At 38.1% G+C, this 21,680-nt stretch overlaps 2 protein-coding genes across 2 annotated transcripts in view; both read right to left on the reverse strand.

Annotated features, from left to right (window-relative positions):
- Nucleotides 1-20,585, reverse strand: part of LOC124109926 (cancer/testis antigen 55-like) — a 33,303-nt gene extending 12,718 nt beyond the window's left edge. The window contains exons 1-5 of the mRNA XM_046468872.1: nucleotides 20,495-20,585; nucleotides 17,492-17,679; nucleotides 8,587-8,732; nucleotides 5,012-5,116; nucleotides 1,735-1,912 (exon numbers count right to left, since the gene is read on the reverse strand). Coding sequence (XP_046324828.1) covers nucleotides 1,735-1,912; nucleotides 5,012-5,116; nucleotides 8,587-8,732; nucleotides 17,492-17,679; nucleotides 20,495-20,585 — 708 coding nt within the window. The remainder of the gene's footprint in view (nucleotides 1-1,734; nucleotides 1,913-5,011; nucleotides 5,117-8,586; nucleotides 8,733-17,491; nucleotides 17,680-20,494) is intronic.
- On the reverse strand, nucleotides 185-5,219 carry LOC131423221 (syncytin-1-like). The gene is given in 3 exon segments (XM_058571129.1): nucleotides 185-1,965; nucleotides 3,036-3,111; nucleotides 5,012-5,219. A coding segment is annotated over 1 exon segment (1,728 nt). The 5' UTR covers nucleotides 3,036-3,111; nucleotides 5,012-5,219; the 3' UTR covers nucleotides 185-237.
- Nucleotides 20,586-21,680: the final 1,095 nt, after the last annotated feature.

Raw genomic sequence — 21,680 nt, forward strand, 5'->3', positions numbered from 1 at the left:
GATCAAAAATAGAACTGATCAGAAAACATTAACTTGCCTATAGGATAAAAAAAAATACAGAATCTAAGAAAAGCAAGAGTCCTAAAAAGATGACTGGCCAGTAATTAGTAAATACCATACAATTTACTTTTTGGTTTGGTCTTGTTTGAGTTCAGGTAAAAAGACACTTTTAAGAAAGGGGGATCTGTGGGGATGTAAACTTATGAAATAAGCCTGTGAGAAGGGTAGAACATCCTTTTAAATGTTGGCAGCGTGGTCTTCCATCTCCAGACTATGATAGTGAACCTGTATGGGCTTAGAGGCCAAAATATTAATCTGTTCTTTAATAAATTGTACCAGCCTGTTTATAATGCAGGGTCCTATGGACACCATTAAAAGTAAACCCAACAAAGGGCCTAATAGTGGAAGAAGGTAGGGTAGAAATCCATTAAGCCCAGTCCAGAAGGGATTTTCAAATAGTTCACTTCATCTCTTTTCTAAATCTTCTTGAAGCTGCTTAATTTTAGTCCGTACTATGCCTGATTTATTGGCATAAAAGCAGCATCGTTCCCCTAAGGCCAAGCAAATACCTCCCTGGTTAGCTGTCAGCAAATCTAAGCCTCGTCTGTTTTGAAGGACCACTTCTGCCAGGGAGTCTATTTGGTCCTGTAAATCTTTAATGGTTCCTGATAGAGTTTGTACATCATCTATAAGTTGTTGAGATAGGTGACGGTAAGAGTGTATAGCCATGCCTAAGCCAGCGGTACCTGTGCCCACAGCAGCTGTTATTCCAAGGCTGGCAAGGAGTGGTAAGGCCTGTATTGCCCGCCTGTGTCTTTTGACTAAGGTGTCTAGGCTAGGAATGGGTAGAGGTTCATCTCCTGGGACAATAGTTATATCAGGGAGTAATAAGGCAAGAACACAGCCACCGGTCCAATTCGCTGGAAGCCTGGGGAAGGCAGAGTTTCCTTCACACATAAAAACTGTGCCATTGGGGGGACAAAGAGATGGGGTGGGTGAGGAATAATTTTTTACTGTTGAGCAATTTCCAAAGGAAGTAACTCCAACATCAACATCATAGGTATTATTCTGCATCGTGCCTAAAAGACATGATGTAAAAGTGCCTATAGGCTGTACTTTAAAAGGAAATCCGGGTTGGCATGTATTATCATTGTCTATGATAGAATTAATAGGAACTGCCATAGGCATGATTGCCCCTGTTGTCATGCAGAGCCAGCAATCACCAGCAAGGGTGGGGTTGGAATTATTAAGCAAGGAGAAGGTAGTTTCCAAAATATCTAATGTATTGGTATCTAAATCTAGGAGCTGGGATTTAGGCAGCATTAAGGGATGATATGTGAGCTCAGGGATTTGGGGTTTTAAAAGTTTGATTATCTGAAGATGCTTGACAGCATCAGTGGGTCCTCCACCATCAGAGACCCCTGTAGGGGCCTTAATGGGCCAGCAGGAGGGTTTACCGACAGTGCCTTGGCATCCAGCTGACTGTAACTTGGTGTATATGCCTTCTCCTCCCTGGTCAAAGAGAACGGGAGTATAGTGAATAGTGGTCCCCTCTGCTGCATGAGTTTTAGTTAAGGTGGCTTCAAAAAATTGTTCTCCCTGCTTGTTAACACAAATTGAGGCTGACGCATAACAAGAGACATGCATCGCCTGGGTATGCGTGCAAGTTGCAGAACAATTTTGGAGAGCTTTACTTGTACTGGGGGGAATAATCTTTGGCTTGTTAACACCTACCCATTCAGGCTGATGGTCAACCTCGGCACGGAGGTAAGCCACCTTAGTCAAGCAGTCAGCAGTCTGGGTCCAACTAGTGGGAGCCTGAGTCCAAGATCCTCCCTTGCATTCGCAGGGGGGGCCAAAAAGGTACTCCATGATGTTGGAAGGTGGAGGGCCAAGGCCTCCATGTACAAACCTGTTCCGCAGAAGTGCCTTAAGCAGGATCCTCACACAGATTGTTGGCTGCATCTGAAAAAGAGGAAAATTTGTCCTCAGGGGGAGGGCCTCCATCCCTGGGTTGAGGTAAGTCATTAACCTGTTTAACCAGGTGTTCTGGTAACCATCTTGGGGCTGCTTGCTCTTGGTCCAAAACACAAGCTGAGCCTTGTCCCCAGATGAGGACAGGATCTGGGCCTTTCCATTTATTTGTAAGGGGATCGCGCCACATAACAGGTGGGCGAACAGAATTGGACGAGGGATGCCAGTGTCTGTCTGCGGCCAAATGGCCTTCACTGTCTAGGGTAAGAAAATTAAGGGCAAATAATGCATGGTTAAGGCGATCCCCAAATCTCTATATTTTAGAATATTATCCTTTAAATAGGTATCTCTTAATTACCTTTAAAAAATATGATTAAGGTTATTTCCTGTGTAGGGAGCAGTATATAAATCTTACTGTATTTTTTATGGACAATAGATCTAGTCAGAGAACTTATATAATATCAATGAATTTTTTTTAAGTTTGTAACCTTTATTGTTTAAAATTAATATATAACTTTAATTTGGAGAACCTTAGTCTTAATAAAATGTTGTTTTTTTTTTAAATTTTATGATCATCTAACAAACAAAATATGTAAAAATTAGTATCTCAGTGTTTTAGAATCAATTGATTTTAGTCTCTAAGGACAATTGTTAAAATCGGATTTAAGTTAGTAGTTCAATATACTTAAATGTTTAATCAACAATGTGAATTTATTTACCAAAATTAATCTTTGTCTTAAACAGTAAGAATTATTAGGCAATAAGGATCTTTCTTTAAAGAAATAAACTTACATTTTAATAGGTGCTTATCATGTCAAAATATGGACAAAATCTTAGCTCACATTAGTATAGTTAAACTAGGAAAAATAGCCTGAAATACCCTTAAATTAATTATAGTCAGTTTAGTATATATAAATCTCTTTTTTTTAAATCGTTCTAATTTTTTACATCATTTGTTTAGATAACAATATAAAAATCTGTTGTTTAGGTAACAATATAAAAAAAAAACCTAAGTAAAACTTAGGAAAATACTTTTATCATTGAAATATGAATATAAAGACCTTGTTTTACCCAAAGATGATTTCTTTCTTCTTTTTAGGATCCATGTGTGCTTTTTCTTTGTTGAAGCATCCTTTTCTTTTAGAAAAAAATTTTTTTTTGTTATACTTGGAACAATTTCTGAAAACCTTAGAATCTATAAACAAATTATTGTACTTTGATAAGAAATATCAATGAAAATATAGTTAAAATCCTTAGATATTTTGTAGACATAATTATAATTATTTATCATCTTATGAGTTTGAACAGTAACTTTGAGAATTAGAAACTACTTGAAGATTGTATTTTCACTTAAAAGCACATTTATCTCAAATATCTGTAACTGAAAAGGCAGAGTATCTGATAAATGTAAATATAAAACATAAATTATGGGTTTTCTGTTGAAGAAAAACAATTAGGCAAATATATATTAACTAATTAATTAGGCATGTGCTAATTATTTTATAGATTAACAAATATAGGTTACCTAAATATCTTAAAAATATATATATTAAGAATAAGAACATAACTTATAATTGTATTAATTTTATGTAACCACGTGGTCTTAAAATATTTAGATCCATTTTAATTTATTTTTAACTAGGAGTGCACTCTTCTATGTGATGTCACTTGTTCAACTGAAATAAAATCCTTGTTGAGTATACATATTTATTTTTTATAGTTAGGAATGAGAATAAGGATTTTTTGGTCATCACAGGAACATTGCCGGCTTTGTTCCTGTGGCGAGCAAATGCATCCTCATAACCTCCAAAATTAAGAGTAAAATATAAAGAAGCATGTTTGATATCTCTCATCAATAGAACATTATTTAGTAACACAACTATAGGGAAAAGTCAGGTTATTTAACTCAGAACTAACTTAAATTTAGGGCTGTAACATAGAAAGCTGTGGAATTAAATTTTGTCTGAAAAAGATATCTTTCGTTAGCATTTACAGGTAGGCATTCTTAAAAATACAGGCTCTGAACAGCTCCGGTAGAAATCTGAAACACAGTAGTACAGATTAGTGGCTGGAAGGCGGGACTAGAAGTCCTGTCTGAGTGACTGTGGAAGAACCAATCGGAAGCCCACGAAAGTGTGGGAGGTGGGACCAGGAAGCCTGCTCTTCCGGCCAGTCACCCCATGGTTACCATGGTGATGCAAACAACATGGAGTCCGCTGCCCATTTTCGGGGCAAAATTTCCCCAAGTTTTCCTAGCCGATTGCATTTTGTTTGATTTTGTCTGCATTTTCCCCCGCCTGGCCAAGATCTTACTGCAGTAGCAGCTTGTTCTGTCTCTGCGACCTGCTGTTGCAGCTCGTGTACATCCTGCACTTTTTTCTGTGGCACGTGGGTGCCCCAAAGGTTTTTTAGCAGCAAACGCTAGCATTACCATCAGATCTTAAGTTAGTCTGTGTTTGGCATTTAGGTCAAGTAATTCAAGGATTAAAAGCACTGTTGGCCACAGGGGCTAGGACCCCATAGCAAGCAGCAGCGGCTAAAGTCTCTTGTCCCCAGCGGCTGAGTTACAGCCATTCTGATTCATAGGACAATCATGTAGTAAAAAGGTCCGTACATACTTTCTGAGTATTGACAAAAACAATAGAAAATTGAAACTTATTTCTCTCCAGGTAAACATCACATTTTCTCTCCCTTTTTCTCACTCTCCTAGTGCAAACTTCTAGAACATAAAGGCCAAAAAATATCTCTCTGTTTTTTTTTTTTTTTAATTAATTAGGTTCCAGTAAGAAAAGGTGGGAACAGGCACCTTTTCTGGGCCAAAGGATTCATAATAATCGTTTAAACAGTCTCCTACTCTAAGCCATCTTTTACCATCAATGGTCCCTTCAAGGGGAAACCATGGACACAATTCTCCTATGTATGAAAAGAATAATCTTAAGTCCTTTTTCTTAACACGCCCCCCCCCCCCCCCGGGGCTTGAGGCCTGACAAAAACAACTCATGTGACGAAACTGCTTGTCCCATGGTGGGTCACTCACCTTGCGTCGTCCTCACTCTCCTCCTGGATCTGTCTCTTGGTCGTGTCTGCCGAGGCGATCACGAGCTCCCGCTTGGCCAAGTCTTCCCGGAGGATGGCGTTCCCCCTCAGTCAAAGGCTCGAGCCCCACACTGGGTGCCAAATGTCCCGACCGGCAGGACACATCAACGTGGGCAGTGAACCTAGATGGGGAGGAATGAAGGGACAAGAGACACAGAAGGATGACAGCAAGACAGGAGTTCTGATCAAGCTGCAAACTTTTATTGTTCACACAGGGGTATTTATGGGCTGGGAATGGGGGAGCTCTCTTATCGGCAGTTGCTGGATGTCTTCACAAGGTGAGATAACCGCAGGATGTCTCAGGGAGATAGATGGCTGCAGGGTGTCTCCCAGGCAGGATGTCTCCCAGGGGGCTGTTTCTTGTAATTGTCAGGCTATTCTTTGAAGGAGAACTCCCTTCTAGTCCCTGGCATGCAAATACCCCACTCATTCTTCAACCTACTTACAATTGGTTTTATTAGTCTATACCTTCCTATTGGAGCTGACTGCATCTAGGATACCTGAGACGGTTCTTCCTTTATTTTTTTAAGTAAATGACATTTTTTATTAGATAACTTATCAAAAGGATATGTTGATAACTTATAACTAAGTACATGTATGAAGATACAAATGGTGTGAATATACTTTGTATACAACCAGAAAAAGAAAGAAAGAACAGATATGCACAAAGGCAGATACCAATCAAATTATGTATATTTTCAATTGATTTCTAAGGAAGCAATATGGTTTTGAAGTTATTAGTATTATATTGCATTACCAAACAATAACTAAATACATTTGCGATTAAATATTAAAGTAATGCAGTATTATGTGACATTCTTTTATAACTTGCTGAGAAGGTTCTTAACAGGATTCAAACTGAGTGTGTAAATTATGTACTTAACACAAAATCAATTTTTACCTGGATCCTACAAAGAACACTGACATTGGCATTGACAATTATCTTCTCATATCATCCCTCATTCAAGGCATGCCATACATACTCACCACACTCCAGTCATCCTGTCCTGTCCTCCCTTGTGTTCCTAGGTCATGTAAAGATTTTTCTACTGCAAGACTTTTTTTTTTTGGTACTGGAGACTGAACTCAGGGGTACTTGACCCCTGAGCCACATCCCCAGCCCTGTTTTGTATTTTATTTAGAGACAGGGTCTCACTGAGTTGCTTAGTGCCTTGCTTTTGCTGAGGCTGGCTTTGAACTCATAATCCTCCTGCTTCAGCCTCCTGAGCTGCTTAGATTATAGGTGTTGTTGTGCCACTGTGTCCAGCTTCTACCTCAAGACTTTTACATGAGCTCTTCGTTGGTTTGGAATATTTTCCAGCTGGCTCCTTCTTACCCTTCAGGTCTCTGTTCAAGTGTCACCTCCTCTGAAAGGCCTTCTCTGATCTGCTATCTATAGTAAATCCCTCCCCATCCCCATTTTACTATCACAGTACTTTGTTCAATCCTGAAGAGCAGAAAACAATCTATAACTGTTGGGGCATGGGCAGGAGTGGGGGAACTTTACTTGATGATTCTCTATATTGTACCTCATTAGAATTCAAATGTTATGAAAACAGTATCTGGAACAAAGTAAGAAACTCAAATATCTGCCCAATAAACAATAAGGAATTGACTTAAATTGGCTCTCCATGATGTGGGACAAAAACTATTAAAACTTTTTCTGTTTTCCTTCTTTTAGATTCCCATTAATTTTTTTTTTGTTTTTGTTTTTAGCTGTTGATAGACCTTTATTTATTTATTTATATGTGGTGCTGAGAATCAAACCCACTGCCTCATACATGCCAGGCAAGCCCTCTACTACTGAGCCACAATCCAAGCTCCTAGATTCCCATTATTTTTAAAATTGCATTTTCTTATGCTATTTTCACTGGGTTTCATAATCAGATTAATAGCAGCTCTTCTGATCATTGTATGCATGACTGGCTGGGGGCTCAGGACTTTTTTTTTCAGTGCTGGGATGGGCAGGACTGCTTTTTTGGCCACCCTCTGTCTAACCTATTCAGGTCTACTACTTTGATTGACTGAACTGATTTTGTAGCAGTAAATACCTCCACCTATGCCTACAACCCCATCCTTTCTTTATGCTCATGGACCTTGTTCCCTTAGTCATTCCTCCTCTCTTTTGCACCTTTGATCATCCCCTTGGCATGACAAACATGTTCATGTCTTTCCCATCTTGAGAATTCTCCTAGTGAGGCTACCATTGACGGTGCCTTTCTGTTGGCATGGTTACAGAAACCAAGAAATGGCCTTTGGAGCTTAGCAATCACATAGGCCTTTCCTTACAGAATAGATGATTTCTGACTATACAGGTCATAAAATTCTAGCCGCCACAATCAATCATCCTTGTAGTCTTCCTGGGCTAACAACTAAGATGAAGTTCTGGCTTTTACATTCCAAGAAAAATAGAACAGAAAGCTGCTTGGTGTAGCTGAGACAATGTCCCCCTTTGTACCAAAATTAAATGGCAGATGATTAGGTCTAAACAGCTATACATTTTGTGCTTCTATTTGTTTTTCAAAATCTGTCCTGGCAGGGGATTCCAGAGGTATTGAGTCCAGCTTGGACAGTACCTAACCCAGGAAACCTTCCCCAGTTCTCCCAACTGCAGTCAGTCATGGTCACTGTGCTGCTCATTAATGCTATTCTCATCACCTCCTTTTAATGGATCCACATGCTTACTGTTCCCACTTGAACTATGAGCTTTTCACACACAGGGCTTAATAAAATCTGCCTTTTCTTTTTCTTTCTTTCTTTCTTTGTTTTCCTTTGGTGCCAAAGATCAAACCCCACTGAGTTACATCTCCAGTCCAATAAAGTCTGCTTTATTTTGGTCCCCTCAATTTCTAGAACTCTTTCCAGAACTAAATTAAACTAAAAAATTAACAAATCATTGATTTATTCATTAAACAACTAAATGCTACATCCAATAATTATAGATAGAATTAATAAAGGTACAAGGTAGCTCTAAACATTTCTTACAAGCCTTTAAAGTATTTAAAAATAGTATCCCTGCATACTTACAATACTTTGTTAGATAGAAATTCAATATCTATGTAAAGAAAAATCACATAAATATTAGTAACTGCATTCAATAAATAAAAATGCAAAAGATGATGGCATGGAGTTTTTTTAAACATTATATATCTGTCCCTTGCTACACATTATTTTCAAACTCCAAAGATTTACCTCAAACATTGAAGTGATAGGAGCCATGAATATTGGAAAAGTATTTCTTTTTTTATATGTTTATTTCTTAGTTGTAGGTGGACACAATATCTTCATTTTACATTTATGTGGTGCTGAGGATCGAACCCAGTGCCTTCCGCATGCTAGGCGAGCACTCTACCACTGAGCCACAACCCCAGCCCTGGAAAAGTATTTCTAATATTAAAATATTCTCATCAAATAAGCATGTTCCAAATTTGACCCTGGAAATAATGCCTTTAACCATCTTCAAAAACTTAAAAATGGTAAAACCTAATTTTCACTTCTAAAAATAAAAAATTATACCTTTTACAGAAAACATCTAGGGAGAAGTAAATTGTGTGATTAATGTAGTCAGAACCACCCATTAGAGTGGTAATACAGCCAAATGAAACTTGTTTACAGGAGTCTGGTGGTCCATCAATATGACATTTATCAGAGAAAGCATCCATCTGTAAAGTAAAAAAAACAGTTACTTCAAACATAACACAATTTTAAAAGCTAAAAATATGTGCTTAAATCAATGAAGTTCAAGAAATAGTTTTTGAAAAATTATAATAACATTGATGAATATATTTAAGTTGACAAGCACATTATAGACATGAGTTGATAAAATAATGCCCAATAATCTTTTTCCTGTATTCTTTAGAGCAGCTTAGGAAAACTGAGCAAAAGGTACAAAAGTTAGTTCCTACATACTCCCTCTAATCAACCCTAAGTTTCTCCTATTATTAGCATTTTGAATTGGTATGCTACCTTGATTACAAATGATAAACCTATATCAGCACTTTATAAAGTCCATAGCTTACATAAGGGTTCATGCTTTGGGTGGTACATATATTTTTTTAAAAATATTTTTTAGTTGTAGATGGACATAATATCTTTTTTATTTTTTTATGTGGTGCTAAGGATCAAACCCAGTACTTCACACATGTGAGGCAAGTGCTTTATCACTGAGCTACAACCCCAGCCCAGTCATATATTTTTAAATTGTGTTTTAAAATGTTATTTACATATCCACTATTTATTTAACACACTGATAACATAAGATTCAAAACAAAATATGTACTGTTTCTACTCATTAGGAATTAACAAAGGGGAATAAAAGACAAAAATAACTAATTCAAAGTAAGTCATGATAGTTGGTAAAAAAACAAATTCAAAAATTGGTTTCTGGGAATTTCCAGGAGGAAGAGAATTTCAAATGAAGACTATAGGAAATTACTTGAAGGAAGTGATTTTGACCTGGGCTGTGAGAGGGGAGAAATATTTCACTTGATAAGTTGAGGTTGGAAATGGGGACAAAGACAGGGAAGAGAGAAAAAACAAGTCAGGGAAAACAGGGAGGAAAACCCATAAAATTCCAAGTAAAGTTGGGCGGGGGTTCTATAAAAGAGATGTCAAGGGAGCTGGGGCTGTGACTCAGTGGTAGAGCACTTGCCTAGCATGTGTGAGGCACTGAGTTTGATCCACAGCACCACATATAAATAAATGAATAAAATAAAGGTCCATCAATGTCTTAAAAAATTTAAAAAAAGAGAAGTCAAATTAAGACCTTATCTAAAATAGCCTTTCAAACCTTATTTATTGGGATTTTAATTTTAATTTTATTTTATATTTTGTTTTTCTCATTACACAAATAATTCATGTTCATAATGCAAAATGTAAAAAAGACAGAAAAACAAAAGTCATTTGCACATAACCAATAAATTTACTACTTATCTAAAGATAACCAATGACCACATTTTGATTCCTACCTTGTACCAAATGTTCTGACTATGCATAAACAACTATTAAACATTTTTTTTTGTACTAGGGACTGAACCCAGGGGCACTTTACCACTGAGCCACATCCCCAGCCCTTTTATAAAATTTTTCATTTTGAGACAGGTTCTCAGTAAGTTGCTCAGGGCCCTGATGAGTCGCTGAGGCTGACCTTGAATACATGATCCTCCTGCCTAGCCTGCTGAGCCACTGGGGATTCTTCTTTTTAAATACCACCAATTATTGAACTCCACTCACTTGTTTTTCTTAGCAAGCAAAGCCCCAATCCCAGAAAGGGCCAACCACCCAGCTATTCTCCTCGTTTACTCCAACAGTGGAACACTGTAAAAATGAAGACATGAAATCCAGCTGACTGAACTCACAATGAAGAACACAATACTCACATGGATGCTCAATACCACCCAAAAATCTTACACTAGCTCCCTAATAAATATGCCTTCCTCCTTACTCTTTGGAATTATCTATACCTCAAAGCTATAGCATCATTATCTTAGATTTTAATTACACAAGTATTTTATATCCATTAATGAAAAATTAATAAACACAGAAGGAAGGAGTACTCCTTATTTCTCTGAGAAAATAAAGGTCATGGGACAGGAACTCATCTAATGAACCTCTCAGCACCTGTCGTGGCTTTCTTTGCCCTCACTACTATAACAATGGAGGGACATGCCAGCCCTTATCAAAAGCCAGCACCTCCACTAAGCACTTGGTACCACTCTTTCCATGAGGACTTGGTTCTTACCATTATTACTTCTCTTTCTCCTATATTAAAAAATTTTCCCTCTCTAAGGAATCATCATAAAAATATAATGGAAACTCTGCTATCAAAAAAAATAAATAAATAAATAAGGGGCTGGGGTTATAGCTCAGCCGTAGAGCACTTGCCTCACATGTGAGGCCCTGGGTTGTATCCTCAGCACCACATAAAAATAAGTAAAATAAATAAAGAGATTATGTTCCTCTTAAAAAAAACTTTTAAAAAATAAGACAAATACATCTGCTTTGATCTTATCTCCCCTTGGTCCTCATTTCTTTGCTCCTGTTCCAGAAAAAGATATTATAGAAATCGTCTACAAAAATAGGAAAAGCCTGGAACTCGACCTTACTATTCCCTGATAAGTGCTTTCTATATTCCTGAGCAGGGGTGTTTTTGGGATTTGTGGTAATTAGGTGGATGAGGAAATCAGCCTTAGGCAGGATGACAAATGACAGGAAGACAAGGCAATGGAGACAATGGAGACAAAAAAACTCGGGTCAAGTTTCCAGCCCACAAAAGGAAAGGGGTAACTAAAAGAAAAGGCAATCTTGAGGATGGGACTTGTATTTTGTAAACTAAGATTTGAATATGTTCAAATGCTGATGGATACTTCTCCTTAAAAGAGGAAGAGCTTAAAAAGACAGGAAGAGACACTCATTAAAGAAAGGTTTTAGAGAATGCAGATGGAATAATCTAGAATACATGTAAGGAAGACGGGTCCTAGGAAAAGGAACATCTTTTCCATTCCAACAAGACAAGAGGAGAGAAAAGGTGAAGTAAAAAGGAAATTTATAGGTTTTGTGGTTAAAAATGAATATTGGTGGGCAGGGACAGTGGCACACACCTGTAATCCCAGCAACTCAGGAGGCTGAAGCAGGAGGACTACAATTCTGAGGCTAGCCTCAGCAATTTAGCAAGACCTTGTCTCAAAAAAACAAAATTAAAAAAAGGACTAGGGACATAGCTCAATGAAGCACTGAGCACTGCTGGGTTCAATCCCCAGTACTACAAACTAATACAAACAAAAACAAACTCAGTGGCAGAGCACTTGCTTAGTATGCAAGAGGCCCTGAGTTCCATCCACAGGACTGCAAAAAAAATTATACATGATAACTAAATGACATCATTCCCATAAAGTAAGAATGATTCATTACTAGGAAAATTATTTGTGTTTTCCCCCCTAATAATAGCTCAAGTACAGGGGGTAGGGTGGGGCTAGATGAAGATCTTGAGGGTACTAGAAAAACATTTGAAATTCATAATCCCTAATTTTCAAAAATCTAGAAATGCAATACAAAGGACACTCCCTACCAAAATTAATGTAATTCAAAGCACCTCTGAAGTACCATGTATTTCAATAAAATGGAAACCAGGTAAAGGCTATAACCAGTCTTTCTTGTTATTTTAAGATGCTTTCTTGTTATTTTAAGATGTTTTAACATTTCTGAAATCAAGAGGACAGCCATAATCTATGCATAATTCAAATTTGCATTATTAAATTAGTGGTGTGTCTTAAATTGATGAAATTCTGTTGCAATGGGCCAAACAGCGTTGAATAGGCATAAATACTGCATTTTCTAGATGTTAAGATTGCCTTTTAAGATGCTGAAATTAGCCAGGTGTGGTGGTGCACATATATCTCAGCATCTTGGGAGGCTGAGACAGAGGATCACAAGTCAAGGCCAGCCTCAGCAAGGTAGCAAGGCCCTAAGCAACTTAGTGAGACTCTGTCTCAAAAAAAGGTGTGTATGTGGGGGGAAGGGCAAGCTGGGTATGTGGCTAGTGGTAGAGTGCATCTGGATTTAATCCATAGTATAAATAACAAAAACAAACAAAAAAGATCCTGAGATCAAGGGCTGGGTGTGTAGCTCAGTGGTAGAATGCTTCCTACCATGTTCAAGGCACTGGATTCCATTCCCAGATCAAAAAGATCCTGAAATACTATTTCTTAAACATGTGAAAAAATTAACTGCCTTGTTGATTTTAAAGTTACAGTGGTAACCTATAGAATAAAGAAAAAGAATGTGCACATGAATGTAAATTAATACAATACTAATAAAAGGGAATGGAGAAGTGCATAATGCAAGTTAGCCAAATTCTATGTCTTTTATGATGCAAAGTCAATAAATACTGGCTAATATTGGCAAGTCAATAATAAAAGGGATGAGAATATTAGGTGTACTATCCAGAGGCCTGGGAGAAGAGGGTTTCTATTTCTAAAAGTTAAAAACTGCCACTCAAGGAGTAGAACATTTGCTCACCATGTGTGAGGTCCTAGGTTCTATCCCCACTACTGAAAGACAAAAACAAAAACAAAAAACCCTGCCACCCTACTTCCTTAACAAGACTCCTATAGAACAAGAATTAAAATCAAGAGTTAATAAATGGGATGGATTCAAACTAAACTGCTTCTTCTCAGCAAAAGAAACAATCAGTGAGGTGAATAGAGAGCCTACAGCTTGGGAGCAAATTATTACCAGTTGCACATCAGAGAGAGCACTAATCTCTAGGGTATCAGAACTCCAAAAGCTAAACTGCATAAAAACAAATAACCCAATCAATAAATAGGCCAAGGAACTGAAAGACACTTTTCAGAAGATGATATACAATCATTCAACAAATATATGAAAAAATGTTCAACATCTCTAACAATTAGAGAAATGCAAATCAAAACTACTCTAAGATTTCACCTCACTCCAGTCAGAATGGCAGCTATTAAGAATACAAACAACAATAAGTGTTGGTGAGGATGTGGGGACAAAGGCACACTCATACATTGCTGGTGGGACTGCAAAATGGTGCAGCTAATATGGAAAGCAGTATGGAGATTCCTTGGAAAACTGGGAATGGAACCACCATTGACCCAGCTATCCCACTCCTGGGTCTATACCCAAAGGAATTAAAAGCAGCACAGTACAGGGACACAGCCACATTAATGTTTATTGCAGCACAGTTCACAGTAGCTAAACTTTGGAACCAACCTAGATGCCCTTCAGTAGATGAATGGATAAAGAAAATGTGGTATATCTATACCATGGAATATTACTCAGCAATAAAAGAGAATAAAATCATGGTATTTGCAGGTAAATGGATGGACTTGGAGAATATAATGCTAAGTGAAGTTGGACAATCCCCAAAAACCAAATGCCGAATTTTTTCTTTGCTATAAGGAGGCTAATTCATAGTGGGGGTTGGGAGGGGGAGCATGGGAAAGTTAGACAAACTCTAGATAGGGCAAAGAGGAGCAAGGGGCAGCGTGGGACAAGGGGGTAAAAAAAGATGGTGGAATGAGATCTACATCACTACCCTAAGTATATGTATGAAGAAGGCAGGAATGATGTGAATAAACTTTGCATACAAGCAGAGATATGAAAAATTGTGCTCTATATATGTAATATGAACTAAAATGTATTCTGCTATTATATATAACAAATTAGAATGAAAAAAAAAAAAACCCTGCCACTCAATTGCATGCATTGCATGAAGCTCTGGGTTCAATGCCCAGTACTGGAAAAAAAGTTAATAGTTAAAAACCAAGCCCCATGTGATGGCACATGCCTGCAGTCCCAGCTACTTGGAATGAGGAGGAAGAATGGCTTGAGCCCAGGAGTTCTGAGCCAAATCTGTGTAACATGGTGAGATCTCATCTCAATTTTTTTAATTAAAAAAAAATAAGTAAATTTAAAAAATAAAAAAGTAAAAACAACAAAAAATACCATGTCTGAAGAATAAAAACTAACCCAGGAGGGCACAAAAGGGGATTTTTACTTTTCATATTATATCCTTCCTAGAGTTAAAATTATTTATATATTATTTCATGCAAATATAAAACCCCTCATAAAAATTTTTTTTGGTACCAGGGATTGAATCCAGGAGTGCTTAACCACTGACCCATATATCCAGCCCTTTTCTATATTTTATTTAGAGATAGGGTCTCACTGAGTTGCTTAGGGCCTATCTAAGTTGCTGAGGCTGGCTTTGAACCCATGTTCCTCTTGCCTCAGCCTCCTGTGCCGCTGGGATTACAGGCATGAACCACCATGCACAACAAAACCACTCAAATTTAAAGAAAGTTTAAATTCAGTTGACATTCACCATCTAAATGATAATAATGATAAAGTATGTCTCAAAGAATTTAGTAAGTTTGCCATTTAACAAATTATATAACAAAAACCAATACTGAACTATATAGAAGGGCAAAATTAATACACACACACGCACAAACACATTTAGTTGTAGATGGACATGATACCTTCATTTTATTTATTTATTTTTATGTGGTGCTGAGGATCAAACCCAGTGCCTCACATGTGCTAGGCAAACACTTTACAACTGAGCTACAACCCCAGCCCTAGGAGAGCAAAATTAATTTCAAAATACAACATATAATGATGTTGATAATGATTTAAAATTCTCCTAAAATTAATAGTTTATTTTTACAAGTTAAACAAATAACTTAAATAAAAAGTATGTTTATAGTAGAACAAGACTATTAAAAATCTCGGAAATATGCAGTCCCCATTCAAAGGAAATTATAAAAAAAATTCCAAAGCATATGAAAGGAGAGACATGCTTTTGGGGGAGAAGACTATTATCGTTATGTCTGTTCTCCCTAAATTAAATCTATAAACTCAAAGTCATTCCAATTAAAAAATCCCAGCAGGCCAGGTGTGGTGGTGCACGCCTATAATCTCAACAGCTCTAGAGACAAGAGGATCATGGTTTAAAGCCAGCCTTAGTAAAAGTGAGACCCTGTCTCTAAATAATATACAAAATAGGGCTGGGGATGTGGTTCAGTGGTTGAGTGCCCCTGAGTTCAATCCCCAGTATCTCCTCTCACAAAAAAATACCAGCAGATTTTGTTGTGATTGTTGCTATTATCAGTAGTAGTAGGGGAGCAGAACACAGTGATTTGTAAAAATACAGAAAAACCAACATGTAGTAATGTTCAGGAAAATTCCCCAAACAAACAAAAGTTCCACAGGGAAACCAGGTTACCACACACTGAAATATACTAAATCATTTGATCATACTTGCAAGACAAGATAATACAGTCAAGTGACCATACTAGGACATCCCCAGTTTCAAATGCCTATGAGACTATAGTGAATGATATGCCTTTGAACTCAGTAAGGTGAAATTGTATTATTATATTAAACTTATGGGGCCAACAAACCATTAGCAAAAGAAGATCTGGATTTTTCTTTCAATTGCTACACCTAAATCAATTCCAGCCAGAGTGAATATTTAGATATAAACAAATAAATAACTTTCAGAGGAAGGCTTAAATGAGATTTGTGTGAATTATGAGATATAATAGGCCTTTGAAAGGATCCTTATTGAACTCAAAGACCATTTAGAGAAGATGAACACACTTATAGCATACACAAATTAAACTCCATAAAATAAAGTTGGACTCTGCTTCTTGTTTTCTGTCCTGAGCTGCTTTTCTCTGCCACACTCTTCTTCTGTGATATTCTGCCATATCTTAGGCCCAGAGCAATGGAGTTGGCCAACCATGGACTAAATCTCTGAAATCAACTGAAAAACATCTTGTGACAGGAAAACTAAGATCAGGTGTATATCATTTGACCTCAATTCAGAACCTTTTCCTCCCATGGGAATCTACCTGCCAGTTTGCAATTACCCATCCTCCACTGGAAAGGAACCCACTCACCAGTCTAAAAACACCCATGACCAGTCTATGTAGACCACTTCTAAATCAGCTTCCTGGCATGATGGATTTTGGGCAAGAGTCCTATATCTTCTTATTCAGTTAATTTTTCTAATAAAGTTATCTTCTTCATCTAAAAACAAATAAAACAGAACAAAAAACCCCAAACCATCCAACCAATCAACAAAAAAACAAAAACCCAAGTTGTAAGGCAGTCTTAGAAGAAGTACCTGTAAAACATTCATACCATAAATTTCCTAATAGATCTCTAATTTCCCTAACATTACAAATAGTTCTAATGTCCCTGACAAATAAATAACTGTTCTTATTTGCTCTACTTTGACCAACACTTAAAGAAATGCACATGAAATTATGAGGTTGCTTTTCACTTCTCAGATGAAGAACAAAGATTTTGAAGATTGACCATATTTCCATCCTTGCCAATGCTGTCCAACAGGTCATCTCACAGCCTGCTGCTGACAGTGTCAATGAGTATAATAATATGCAAAAATTGAGTATATACATACAAAATAATAAATATCTGAACCGGGGTGCTGGCTTCCTAGCTCTGCAAATTTACTAGATATGTCAAGGTATACTTTTAAAACTAGAGAAGCTTATGGTAGATAAATCATATCTCAGTAAAGCTATTTTTTAAAAAAGATTAAAATCATGTCTGTTTACCTAGCAATTACATTTCAATAAATGCAGAAATCCATCACTTGGGTCAAAAAGGGAAGTTGCAGGATAGTAGAGACTCTAATAATTATCATTGTTAGTCATAGTTTTAAATGCTGAGCAACAGATATAATTTATACTTTTGCAAACAGTAGTCATAACAAAAATAAAGATGCCCCACACAATCTCATAGGTTAGACTTTAAGTTCCACTCTACATCTATATTAACAGGCACCTCAAAGAGGTTGAATAAATAGAAGCAAGGTTGAAAGAGCCGAGGAATCAACACAGTTCAAAATTCATGCAAATCTTACTTTGATTGCTTTCAATCCATGAGATGTTTTATCTTCTTCCACAACTGCAGTAACCTTTTGTCCAGCTTTCACAGGCAAAATATTTTCAGTCACATCAGTACTGAAGTAGTAGATTGACTCATCAATCCAGCCATAATCACTACAGAACTTTGTCACAACTCCCTGCACAGTTTTATGCCTGGTATCGTCTAGGAGATGGGTAAACAATATAAGGATCATTCTCAAATTTAAACATACAGTAGGGCACAATGGCACACACATGTAATCCAAGTGACTAGAGAGGCTGAGGCAGGAGGATCACAAGTTCAAAGTCAGACTGAGAAATTTAGTGAGGCCCTAAGCAAATTACCTAGATCCTGTCTCAAAATAAAAATAAAATAAAAGGGGCTGGAATGTGGGTCAGTGGTTAAGCATCCCTGGGTTCAATCCCTGATATATAATATATCAGGGATTATATATATATATATATATATATATATATATATATATATATATATATATTATATATAATATATATATATTTATATATATAAAATTCAAACACACACACTACAAATATGTCCTACTAGAGAATGATCTAAATCTAGGAATAAAATGAGCTATATTGAGATACAGATGATGTGACAGTAGAGTGCAGTGGTTAAGTGTACAGGATTCTGCAGGCAGAAAGCCCAGGTGGAAAAGCTGGTTGCATAATTTCTCTGTACAGCAGAGTAAATCCACATTCAAGGCAGCTGTGTGCTAAAGTGAATACCGAGTCTGAGATGAACCTGCCCAATTTGAATCACAGCTCTTCTCTTACTATCTAAATAAGACCAACACATTTGCTAACCTCCCTGAACTCGTTCTCATCTGGAAAACCAGGACATGAACAATATCTAATAGAGTGGTTATAAATATTAACTGGTACTTACTTATAAGTTGCTTAGAACTGTGAATGCCTCTCACAGGTTAAAGTGAAAACATGAGTTGTTATCCTATTTGTATCTAGAAAGCCTTTATGTATATAGAAATACACATATACAAATATACATATATACAAATACACATATATAAATATATATGTATACACACAGTTTTATTTTATTTTTTCATTTCTTCTTTTAGATATACATGACAGTAGAGGTTATTTTGATATATTATACATACATGGAGTATAACTTATTCTAGAAAGCCTTTAAGCAACCATTATTGTTATATGGTTTCATCATTATCCCCAACAGCATCCCAAGCAATATCTGGGAATTCTTAAACATTTCACCTGACAAAGCACAGAAAGAGATGTGGAGGTGGAGGGAAAGAGGAAGTAGTGAGGACTTAAATGGAGCAAATTACATTCCATGCATGTATGATTGCATCAAAAGGAACCTCACCATTATGTATAACTATAAAGCACTAATAAAAACAAAAAAATTGAAAAAAAAAAAAACATGTCACATAAAAAAAGACATGTGGGGATTTAAGTCTAGTCCAAATGTTTACCTGGATTACTCAGATTTTGTTTTTTGTGGTTGGTGGGTACCAGGGATTGAACTCAGGGGCACTCGACACTGAGCCACATCCTCAGCCCTTTTTATTTAGAGACAGGATCTCACTGAGTTACTTAGGGCCTCGCTAAGTTGCTGAAGCTGGCTTTGAACCTGTGGTTCTCCTGCCTCAGCCTCCCAAGCTGCTGGGATTACAGATGTGCACCACTGCGCCCAGCACAGATTTATTTTTTGTCTGAACAAACACCACTAACAAGCTACAGATGGGGATCTGAACCCAGAGATTGTGCCTGAAGATCCCAGGGAGTGAACCACAGTGGTTTAGGTGCCTTCACAAAGTCTTGGGTAATTTGATAGGATGGCTGGGAGAAATCTTCATTATAATAGGTTATAGAAGCCAAGAAAATGCTGAAATTTTGGGAAAAAAAGATAACCAAATTTGTTACCTGAAATCATGAATTATAAGAGAATGGACAGACAAAGGAGACAAGCATCATTCAAGCGCAGGAAAGCTTGTCAAGGACTCTTTATGCATCCCAGATAACAAAAGTAGAGGTAATAATAGATGCTTCAGTGAGAGATGTCAGTTAAACACAGAGAAACCACCTTCTCTGGCAAGCTTTATTGTGACCCAGTCATCTCCTTTTGGGGTTCACATTGGATTGGCAAAGAAGCCACAGGACATCCCAGCCCAGGAAGGCAGGGCCGTGCCCAGAAAACACTACAGACCAAAGGGGAGTCTCTTTCACCATCCTCCTGAGGACACTGCATTTATTTTTGTGGAAGAGCTGAGAGTGAAGGTGAGAGATGAGCATCAGGTTTGAATTCTGCTGGGCCGCACATTAGCTGAGTGCCCTTGCTTTCCTGTTTGGGCTGTATGGACATGGCAATACTAGCACTACTCTCATGGGGGTTTTGTAGGTATTAATGACAAGCAGCCCCGATAGCCCATACAAGCGCTGACCACAAATTAGAATCAATATAATTCAGAGCACACAAGCGTCCACCCAGCGAACTGTCACACGTTTGATTGGACTCTTCGACACATGTACTCGGTGCCAGACTCAGAGAAGGTTTTTAGAATACAATATTGAACAAGTTAAAGAAGGTCTCTGCCTCCTACTGGCAACAGATATATATGATTCATCCATTTGATTTCGAATTCATACCCACTAGGATACAAAATCAAATCAACCTCAAATACTACTGTAAATATGAAAAGAAATATGTTGCACAGTCACGCGGTATCTACACAAGGTAAGTTCTCAAAGTATCTGGTGAAATGCAAGGATGGGGAACTGGCCTCCAGGGTCTCTGTCTGCCTTTTATACCCTTAGCCATTTTGGACCACAGGTCAGAGGGCCCAAGTCCATCCAGCAGGGGGAACTCTGGTTTTCAGGGATGCCCTAGTACCATAGGTGGCATGCAGGGACTTTCTAAGTCTGTGATACCCCAGAACAGAGGTAGGGTATAACCCTGTGGGCTGGTCCCTTGGGGGAGGGGATAAATGAGTTACCTTCCAAGAGCCTCTGATGCTGTGCCCTCTCTACCTCCGAATCAGCTTTCCTTCGGAAGAAGGCAAGAGCCTGGGAAATAAGACGGTGCATGGTGCTGTCGCCAGCAGAGCCTGACCACCTAGCAACACTAGGTGTGAGGTTGGCTTCTATTTAGGTCTATCCACAGCAGCTGTTGTGGGCAGCACTTCTTCTCTTCACCAAGTAGCCCAGCTTCTAATGCAGGCTCCACTCAAGTCTGGAGTGGATCACCACCTGTGGAGCTCTGGAGAGCAGCACCCTTGGCCCAGCCAATGGGAGAGTAGTGCATTCAGAGCAAGCCATTGAGATGCAGAGAGATGGTGGGTGGGACTTCGTGGCTCCTCCCCTTTGCAATTCCTTCCATCACGTGCTGGGGGAGGGGCAGAAATGGGGTGGCCAATCTGAAACCGCTAGGCCTTGGACTCTTTTGTTCACTTCTTAGTGTAGAGGTTCTCATCTGTTGGATTATTCATCCAAGGCCTGCACCTAGCTTGGAAGGTGGAGCAGGTACATTACCCTAAAGAAGGAGGCCGTCTCCCAGACTGTCGCTCCCAGATGCCCAGCCCTCATTCTTCATTGCCTCAGGGTCCTTTTCTCTTCCTTTACCTCTGGGTTCCCTGACGTGCTCCTCAAACAGCCCCACTTCCCCACATTTACTCTACCCCACAAAGGGTTTAGTGGTCAATTCTAAGCAAGAGCTCTCTGTAAAGCGGGGCTTGGCAGCACACATCTTTAATCCCAGTGGCTGGGGAAGCAGAGGCAGGAGGATCTCGAGTTCAAAGCCAGTCTCAGTCATGGCAAGGTACTAAGCAACTCAGTGACACATAAAATAAATAAATGAATAAAAATACCAAAAACAGGGGGGAGCTGGGGATGTGACTCAGTGGTCCAGTGCCCCTTAGTTCAATTCCTGACCAAAGTAAAACAAAACAAAACAAGAGCTCTCTGTTCAATGTTGATGCCATAGATATTATAGAAAATCCTAACTTTCACATGCAGTTGGGCCTCAAAACACAGGCTGAGCACTATATCTGCTGGACTGATCCTGACTTTATAGCAAGGCACTCATTGTAGAGTGAGAGACTTGTTTTGTTTTGTTCTTTGGTACTAGAGATTGTAATCCAGGAGCACTTTTTACCACTGAGCTACATCCCCGCCCCTTTTAAT

The sequence above is a fragment of the Marmota monax genome, unplaced genomic scaffold (assembly GCF_021218885.2).
Source record: "Marmota monax isolate L192 unplaced genomic scaffold, Marmota_monax_Labrador192_F-V1.1 WCK01_AAM20220418_F8-fsc00054, whole genome shotgun sequence".
Taxonomy (NCBI): domain Eukaryota; kingdom Metazoa; phylum Chordata; class Mammalia; order Rodentia; family Sciuridae; genus Marmota; species Marmota monax.